A 10,131-nucleotide genomic window follows, 5' to 3' on the forward strand; every position below is an offset into this window, starting at 1 on the left:
CACGATTTTTGCCTTTATAAGTCCTCCCCCCCTCCGAAACATAGCCTTTTACACCGTTGTCTATATTATTACGTCATATTTTTAACACCCTCTCCCTTAAAGATGAAAAAAGAAAATGTTTTTATGATAAGTACATACTTGTCAGTTTACAGGAACCAGCGGCAAACAAATTTAAAAAATAGCCGATACACTGGATTATTTGTTAGGCTAGGTTTTCATTCTTGAATTCATGAATTTTGCCAAAATCGGCTATGAAAAATGACGCGGTTCCTGCCTGGCTTTCTGTAAATCGACTTGTACCGTTTTTATATTTATTGATAATATTAATAAAACGGTAGTTTGTAGGTTTTTGAGATTAAACAAAATCCTATAATATTCAGTGACAATAATATGGCAATACTGAGTTGTAGTCAATTATTTAGTCTATGGCGTTGACGATACTTCAAGCATTCTGTGATTCAGTCCATTTAATATTTTTCCGTTTATTTACTAAAGATGGATGTACAACGTGAACCAGACGGTCACCAATCTGACACAGATGGACAGACATTGTATGACGATCCAATAATGGATCTAAACAGTGCGGAACTCTACACCAATGTAAAGGAAGATAACGCTGACGATGATGTTTTCAGTTTTGAGGCTAGTTTTTTTGTTTAATCAGTATAATTGTTAAATGCTGCTTGTCACAAGGATTTGTAAACAAGGTCTTCGTATTTGTATACATGTTTATTTTAGTATAACATGCATTTTCACTGTATAAACATTCCACATTGATCTGAACTTAATAGTTATGACATAAAGTTTGAGAGAAAACCGTTGTGTCTACTATGTAGGTACCTATCTACTTAATAAACATGACAGAGTTAATTATTTTGACGTCGATCATTATAAATGTTTTAAAATATAAATAAGATATCATCTAAAATTGTTGGAAATCTTTTACATTGATACCTACATAGTTAACGTATCTTGAAACTATCTTACTGTTGAAATGTCGCATATGAATGTTTTTTTATACTATTAAAGACGGAGAGATTAACGTAATAGCGGCTGTACACATGCATGGAATTACTGTCGGCAATTGTGCTTATTTTAAACTGTCATTACAATAATTGTTTACACGTAAAAGTGGTGACTGTCTCTCCAATCTCATTTTTCAAGGGTAAGCGAGGCGCGATGTCATTTTAGCCGGCTCGCACATCGGAACTCGTCTTGCCTAAAGACGTGTCAAATACTTCGATGTGACGTCATCGTTATTTAACGAAACAACATAACACGCGTTGCCAAATGGAGCTTCGCATGAGACTGATCGAATGCAACTGTTTCGTCTGAAAAAAACCATCTGGCTTGTTGCATCATGTTTATGTTGCATCAGTACATGTTGCATCCTTCTCGGGCACCGAGTCGGAGTGTCGAAGTCACAAAAAAATACCTACGAATTGGTCATTCCTATACCGGCTCGCCGATTACCGCATTGAAATATCAATACGTTTCGAAGGCTACGCGCGACTGTCGCTAGATAGATGTGCGAGGTTGTGTCATGCAACACTGGCCAGCTGGTCTCGGAAGTTTTGATTTATGGTTGTCAGGCACACGAGGCGAGTTGTGATGTGCGAGCCGGCTTATACTACTATCTGACAGGTCGTATTGAAAATTGAGCTCAAAATGAGTAGTTCGTTTTTTAACCGGCATGCTCTCTATCGCTATCTCACTCTCTTTATTGCTCCACTGCGCAGGCGCAGATCGAAAATCATCTTACATGCGCGCAATAAGCCATCACAATTTGGAATCTTCCAATCTTGTTTGATTTATGCACGCAATCTTGCCAACTGCAGGATAATACATATTTCCCCATACATTTTCTTACTGTGCACAGTACATCCATGTAGGTGTGAGATAACATTGTCATTTTGAAAATTGATATTTTTTTTCAGCAGAGTACGATAGACATCACCGACTTTAAAATTGAACGTTTTTGCTTTCCGGACAACTCCGTTAGTGAAGATCCCCAACCCGGTTACTCTCATTCAAACTACAGACCAGTGGAACAGGTACCTACGTCCTATTGTATTAATTTTAATAGTTACCTACAGAGTGAGGCAAAACCAGATAGATACCTACCTTCTTTCTTCTTCCTTGTCCGCTTCTTCGATAGATAGTCACAGAATATGGACACAACGCGACTTCTCCAACTCCAAATGCTATATTACATTACATTTAATGCTACTAGGTACTGTTATTCCCATTGCGTAGCGATATTCTCTTTTTAGGGTATACCATCCCCAGTGATGTTACAGTAAAACAGCACAATCAGAATCTGGAACCATTAGACGCGTGGCAATTCAAACGTTACATTATTTATTATTGAGATAATAAACGTCTTGTTGCCTTTATGCCTAGATGCATAGAATGCGATTAAATCCTAAACTGGAAACGTTTATTATTAGCCGTTTTTAGGGTAATCGGTGTTTAGTATTAAATAGAAAAATACGCACGCAAATTGCGTACAACGGTATGCGTGCATGATGGCTTACCTTCAAATCTGACAACTGTCATAATAACGCTCCTTTCACATTATACGGTTTTGACCGTACGGAAAAAAATCGTACTGTGAAAATCCGAATCGAAGTTCACGCTCTTTTCTTACTATACGGTTTATGCACGGTTTTTCCGTCAATAGCTGAGTTTGTGGTTGAGTGTTGTGTTGTTTGAACGATCTAAAACCGTCTAATATGAAAGCGTGCATTAGATCACGTACACCACCGAGTCATCGGTGACAATGAGCGACTTGCTTTTCCCTCCACCACCCGCCATGTCTCCACACCCATTATGCAGGCGTATACCGTGGCGAAACGAACGTCAGGCTCTCTTTAAATTTGTGCCGAAAGTGTTCCAGGAGCAACCTCCCAAGACCTTGGTTGGCGTGCACTAAAGCATAGTTTGGGCCGCAAAAATTTTCTGCAGTTTAAAAGTACCTAACCATTTTTAAAAGCTTATATTAAATTTCAAGTAATAAATATTGTCCAGAATTCGTGCACCTACAAGGGTTCACAATGAATTAACAAGTCATTTCCGGAATGAATGACACTATTGTATGACGTAGTCATAAATCGTTTCATAGAAGGACGGGATCGTGGGTTACCTAGAAACCCAACATTTGAAATGGGGTAGTATTATATTTCGACAAATGCTTCAAAAATAGTGTAAATATATTTATTTTTTTCCACTGTTGATAGTCCGCAAAACATTTTTTGATTTTTTTGTGGTCCGCGGATGTAAAAAGGTTAAGAAACATTTCACTATGACTCGAGTGTGCGTGATTCCTACTTCGATAATAATATTATATTACGATCAATTCTCGATGAGAAGAGACCTTCTCGCTCGCAGTAAAATGCTGCAAACTTTTTAAAAGCTGAGAAATTTTCGCTGTGTTAAGGCATGAAAAGGACCATGCTCTTCTTCACGCCACTAAAGCCGGCGGTCCATTGGCACGCAAGTCAGACGATTTACAGTCTTCGGACTTTTTTTCGCATGGAGCACCCCATATCTGCGGACTTTTTAATCCGCAGACCAGGCTCGTCAAATTTCAAACATGTTTGATATTTTACTCTCCGAGTTGCCAGACTTCGTCCGTCGATCGCTATGCAAATTCGATTTGACATTAATACGCGATCATTCGGACCGCAAAAAAATCTGTAATTGTTTTGAACATTTTCCAAACCTACTAACATTATTTAATAATATGTGGTTGTGCAATGCGATGTTTGATTATTGTCGATGTTCGACAAGTCTATAATTATTGTCCATTATCTTATTAGGATCGGACATGACGGAAATAAAATAAAAATACAAAACATCGCTAAAAATACCCTTAATTTTACCCCGAACACCATTTGGAATATGCAACTGTAGATCGTCACGCTGCCTTTATCTTTAGTGATAGGTAGGGGGGCCGCCAAAGATCCTAGTCTGGGGGCCCGCTTCGGGATGTGGGGGGCCTTTTGGCCCGCGGTATCTAGTTGAGAAACGCTGTACTATATATTCCACCTTATTTAAAATAATTAGATATGTTATAATTCCCGCCTGATTTAAATCATTTAACCTCTTCCAATATTCTTATGTTTGTTTTTCTCCAGGAAAGTGCAACAGACGTCACCAACATAAAGTCTGAACCCTTTTGGGATCCGGATGACTCCAAAGTTGAACTTGATGAAGATGAACTTCGCCCATTCATATACAACAATCCTGTCCCTAAATATACTTATTCCCGTAAAAAAGCAGGAAACCGGGTAAAGAGATTTTGTTTTATATTCACACAACTTCGTCATAAATATTCTTCAATGTGCGATGGCATTATTTACTAGGTACCTTTTGTATTCACCTATGAATTTTTCACAATGGAACTATAAATGCAAACCTCAAAATTTAAATTGTTTCTGTTGACGTATTTGATCAAATTCGATGCTTTATATTATGGACTTGACGAATCACTCACTCACTGAACCCTGTCACTTTCCAGTATTGGTAACAAGGTAAGCGCATCTTCTCTCGGTCCAATTCCATGTCTACGCCTCCCGCTATGTGATACCTGCAGCGTACTGAGTGCTTTGTTGTTGTAGATAAATTTGAAATGAAAGACAACCATGGCAACCGAACCTTGAGGTTGTGCCACAAGGCTACGGACATGCGCACTCTCTGGTGGCATCAGGAACACATATGCCAATAATGTGAAGCGTCTCTTAGTGATTACTTCAATCACTGAGAGCTGCCGTGTCCGCTCAAGAACTCGACTCTTTGTACCGTGGTTGTACCAATGTACCCCTAAGATTCGGCGGAGACTTTGCCGAATAGTTGTACGAAGTAGCTGGACAACAATGGAGATAAGATCATCTCATTCGACATGACTTATTTATTTAAAGATTTTCTTTTTCAGAAGAGTACGATAGACGTCATTAACATTAAAATTGAACCTTTTTGCTATCCGGAGGAAACCGGTTATGAAGATCCCCAGCCGGGATGCTCTCATTCGGACTACAAACCAGTGACACAGGTACGGCTAATTGTTATTATTGTATGTAGCAGGTCAGCGCCATCTTTAGATACAAAGCGTGAGCATATTATCTTTTTGCACAAGCAAATTTCACAAACAAGTGGTACCACTGTTCAGCTATCATAATCAGATCCCATATTGGCTGATAATTGATTTGCAATACAACATAATTAATTGAATTATAAAAAAATCGCAAATCAAATAATGTATTAGGTACCTATCAGTGTTATTTATAATAATATACATTCCTGTTATGCATTAACTGTAAAAGTCAGATAATACCTTCATTCAAAATAATATTGAATTCCAAAAATTGTCTGAGATAGCATTGAGCTACACGTTACGTTTGTAGTAGGTGTGTTAATGTTAGTGTATAATTTATCATGTAACTCATCTATCAAAATCAAACCATTCTCTATGTCAAGACAGCTGGAAATATCGATTTGTAATATTTATTTTCATAATAATTGCTAGTGGACAATTAACTAGGTACCTACCTACCTATAAAATTATTACTGGTATGGAGATAGATACCTCTTCTGTTCAGACTAATTTTGATTTTTAAAAAATATATGTAGTTTATCCAACTTAATCACATGAGTCTGTTCTCATTTAAAAATTGAATTATATTACTTAACTTTTAACATATTTTAGCTCGTTTTCAGGCGTTCATTACCCTGTGAACATTTCCCAGAGCTAAGAAAATTTGCAAAAAGTTATATATGTCGCTTTGGATCGACATACAGATATTGTGATCAAGCATTTTCATCCATGAAATTAATTAAAAGCAAAACATGGTCTCGAATAACTGATTCAAATTTGAAGAATTTTCTGCTGCTCTCAGTAACAAATTTAACACCAAACAGTGCTCCATTCCGCTAAGAGCTCTCTCTCATCGCATCCAACAACTGTGGTCCAGAGTTATCTTCACCAAACGAGACTCTCCGGCAGTTGTAGCACCATCAGTGGGGTCCACGACAGGAGACAATCTCTGACTATTGTAGATTAGTACTCCAGTAAACGTGTATTTTTTGAACTGGCATATTAAGTTGTATGGCGCATCTGACCTCGTCTGTGAAAAAAATTGGCGCATAGTATACAAAAGGTTTGCCAAAGGTGAGACTCTATCGTAATACCACGTTCCCTCTCTGGCGACTAGACTATAGTTACGAATAAAAAAGCATAATCACCATGTCAAGACACCAATATAGAAGTACTGATAAAGCCTCTACCCATGACAGCTCGTTTTTATGACTAAATTGCAGTTCTTTCGTTTAAATTCGTAATAAGCAAGCACTTCTTGAAATGTTCCACACAAAAAATGTTTAGACCAAGAGTAAGATAGAAATGTGTATGTCAGTAGTCGCCATGTTTCAAGGCTTTGCAGTTGGGCTCGTTATAATATATATTTTATGATTGTCACGCCATAAAATAAGAGAAAAATAAATGGAACATCCGAAACTTGCTGGATTGACGAACACGTCATCGGATATAGCTGACTATGTGGAAAAATGGATATCGCGGAAACAATCATTGCAATCAGCTATCTACAGATTTTGCCGATGCTGACACGGATTAAGTTGTTTATCACCATATACATAATATATTATGTCAAATGCCTTACCTAATTCTACGTTTTTATTTTTAGTTTATCCCTGCGACCGACAAATTGACGAAGGTTGTGAAACCAAAGTGGAAGTTGACAGAAGTAATCGCGCCTTGCGATGACAATATACAGATTGACGAGCAAGATATTAAAAAAGAGCTTCAGGAGCTCAATGACAGGTTGATAAATGAAGATTCCATCTATCGTACTGATACAAATGTTGGTATTCAAGCAGACGTTACGCATCCTGATTTAGTTCCAGATGTTATAAAAGTCAAACAAAATAAGCATATACAAATGGTTGTATGCCGCATTTGTTATGATATTTTTCCATCCTTAAATACATTAAATGCTCACGAGTCGTTTCACCATAAAATAGGAGGAACAACAGCTGATGCTAATGTAATCTTATTTAAAAATTATGAGAGTAACAACTCTTCATCGCTATCTTATAATATGAAATTACACAAAATGAAACGTTCTGGAAATAAGCCATTCAAATGCAGTGAATGTAATTACTCAAGTACAACATCTGCTCAATTAAAATTACACAAAATGAAACATTCTGGTGAAAAGCCATTCAAATGCGATGAATGTAATTTCTCAAGTAAGACATATGGTTACTTGAGAAAACATAAAATGAAACATCTTGGCAAAAAGCCATTAAAATGTGTGGAATGCAATTACTCATGTCTATCATCTTCTCAGTTAAAATTCCACAAAAAGAAACATTCTGGTGACAAGCCATTCAAATGCATTGAATGTAATTACTCGTGTATATCATCTGGTAAATTGAAAGCACATACAATAAAACATTCTGATGAAAAACCATTCAAATGCGATGAATGTAATTACTCGTGTAAGATATTTGGTAACTTGAGAAGACATAAATTGACACATTCTGGTGAAAAGCCATTCAAATGCGATGAATGTAATTTCTCATGTAAGACATATGCTTACTTGAGAAAACATAAAATGAAACATCCTGGCAAAACGCCATTTAAATGTGTGGAATGCAATTACTCATGTCTATCATCTTCTCAGTTAAAATTACACAAAAAGAAACATTCTGGTGACAAGCCATTCAAATGCATTGAATGTAACTACTCGTGTATAACATCTGGTATATTGAAAGCACATACAATAAAACATTCTGATGAAAAACCATTCAAATGCGATGAATGTAATTACTCGTGTAAGATATTTGGTAACTTGAGAAGACATAAATTGACGCATTCTGGCAAAAAGCCATTTAAATGTGTGGAATGCAATTACTCATGTGTATCATCTTATCAGTTAAAATTACACAAAAAGAAACATTCTGGTGATAAGCCATTCAAATGCATTGAATGTAATTACTCTTGTAAGATATTTGGTAGTTTAAGAAGACATAAATTGACACATTCTGATGAAAAACCATTCAAATGCGATGAATGTAATTACTCGTGTAAGATATTTGTTAACTTGAGAAAACATAAAATGCAACATTCTGGCAGAAAGCCATTTAAATGTGTAGAATGCAATTACTCGTGTCTATCATCTTATCTGTTAAAATTACATAAAACTAAACATTCTGGCGATAAGCTATTCAAATGCGATGAATGTAATATATCATGTAAGACATCTGGTTACTTGAGAAAACATAAAATGAAACATTCTGGCAAAAAACCATTGCAATGTGTGCAATGCTATTACTCGTGTCTATCATCTTCTCAGTTAAAATTACACAAAATGAAACATTCTGGTGATAAGCCATTCAAATGCAGTGAATGTAATTACTCATGTACAACATCTGCTCAATTAAAATTACACAAAATGAAACATTCTGATGAAAAGCCATTCAAATGCGATGTATGCAATTACTCATGTAAGGCATCTGTTTACTTGAGAAAACATAAAATGCGACATTCTGGCAAAAAGCCATTTAAATGTGTGGAATGCAATTACTCATGTCTATCATCTTCTCAGTTAAAATTACACAAAATGATACATTCTAGTGATAAGCCATTCAAATGCAGTGAATGTAATTACTCATGTACAACATCTGCTCAATTAAAATTACACAAAATGAAACATTCTGATGAAAAGCCATTCAAATGCGATGTATGCAATTACTCATGTAAGACATCTGTTTACTTGAGAAAACATAAAATGCGACATTCTGGCAAAAAGCCATTTAAATGTGTGGAATGCAATTACTCATGTCTATCATCTTCTCAGTTAAAATTACACAAAATGAAACATTCTGGTGATAAGCCATTCAAATGCAGTGAATGCAATTACTCATGTACAACATCTGCTCAATTAAAATTACACAAAACAAAACATTCTGATAATAGGCCATTCAAATGAATTGAATGTTATTACTCGTGTAAGATATTTGGTAACTTGAGAAGACATAAAATGAAACGTTCTGATGAAAAGCCATTCAAATGCGATGTATGCAATTACTCATGTAAGACATCTGTTTACTTGAGAAAACATAAAATGCGACATTCTGGCAAAAAGCCATTTAAATGTGTGGAATGCAATTACTCATGTCTATCATCTTATCAGTTAAAATTACACAAAATAAAACATTCAGGTGATAGGCCATTCAAATGCATTGAATGTAATTAATCGTGTATAATATCTGCTCAATTGAAATTACACAAAGTGAAACATTTTGGTGAAAAGCTATTCAAATGCGATGAATGTAGTTTCTCATGTGAGACATCTGTTTAATTGAGAAAACGTAAGATTAAACATTCTGGCAAAAAGCCATTAAAATGTGTGGAATGCAATTACTCATGTGTATCATCTTCTCAATTAAAATACAAAATGAAACATTCTTCTGAAGAGCCTTTGTGAAGAGAATTTTTTGTAATTTCTCATCTAAGTGGTCTTTTCAGTTTAAATTACATAAAAGGAATCATTGTAGCAATAAGTCATTTAAATGTAAGGAATGCATTTTTTATATTATCTGGTCGCTTGAAATTACACAAACGGACACTTTCTGAAAGTGGGAATTCATTCTAACATTATGAAGACAGCTAGTTACGTATTACAGCTTCTCATCAATAATGACAATATGCAGAATGACTTATTTTGGTATAAAGACATTTAAATGTGTACGTAACAATAGTTTATTATGCTCACAATCCGGTGACCTTAATTCACACAAAATAACTTAGTCTGCTTAAAAGCCTTTTGAATGTGGTGAATGTGTTTAAATGATAAGATGTGTCGTGGATAGTGTCATCTATTTGCTGCAAGGAAGTAATACACCAACACTTTACGTCGCTAGCTCAGTAGTGTGGTAATTAAAGATTAAAGTAAAAAATATATATAAATGTCTGTATTATTAAGAGTGTTCTCGGTATTGGAGTAGGTACACAGTAATTAAAGAAATGATTTTTTTTGTGCACTAGCGCAGTTATATATTGTTCCTTGTTTTGTTTACAATTATATTACTAGAGTATTCTTATAATAA

The 10,131-nt window shown here is 35.5% G+C and overlaps 1 protein-coding gene across 1 annotated transcript; it reads left to right on the forward strand.

Annotated features, from left to right (window-relative positions):
• The first annotated feature begins 433 nt into the window (after positions 1-433).
• On the forward strand, positions 434-7,399 carry LOC147076441 (uncharacterized). The gene is made up of 6 exons (XM_085940472.1): positions 434-642; positions 1,938-2,054; positions 4,140-4,292; positions 4,937-5,053; positions 6,702-7,266; positions 7,368-7,399. Exons 1-6 carry the CDS (start codon positions 496-498, stop codon positions 7,397-7,399), a joined length of 1,131 nt encoding a protein of 376 aa, XP_085796598.1. The 5' UTR covers positions 434-495.
• The last annotated feature ends 2,732 nt before the right edge of the window (positions 7,400-10,131 follow it).

Source organism: Rhyacophila brunnea, unplaced genomic scaffold, assembly GCF_057557595.1.
Source record: "Rhyacophila brunnea isolate RB1 unplaced genomic scaffold, BYU_Rbru_1.0 scaffold_13, whole genome shotgun sequence".
Taxonomy (NCBI): domain Eukaryota; kingdom Metazoa; phylum Arthropoda; class Insecta; order Trichoptera; family Rhyacophilidae; genus Rhyacophila; species Rhyacophila brunnea.

Excerpts from the sequence above, each read along its gene's own strand:
- LOC147076441 (XM_085940472.1), top strand. The coding sequence starts at position 496 with ATGGATGTACAACGTGAACCAGACGGTCACCAATCTGACACAGATGGA. Across the intron at positions 2,055-4,139 it reads ACTACAGACCAGTGGAACAG|GAAAGTGCAACAGACGTCAC; the intron begins GTACCTACGTCC and ends GTTTTTCTCCAG. Across the intron at positions 4,293-4,936 it reads GTAAAAAAGCAGGAAACCGG|AAGAGTACGATAGACGTCAT; the intron begins GTAAAGAGATTT and ends TTTCTTTTTCAG.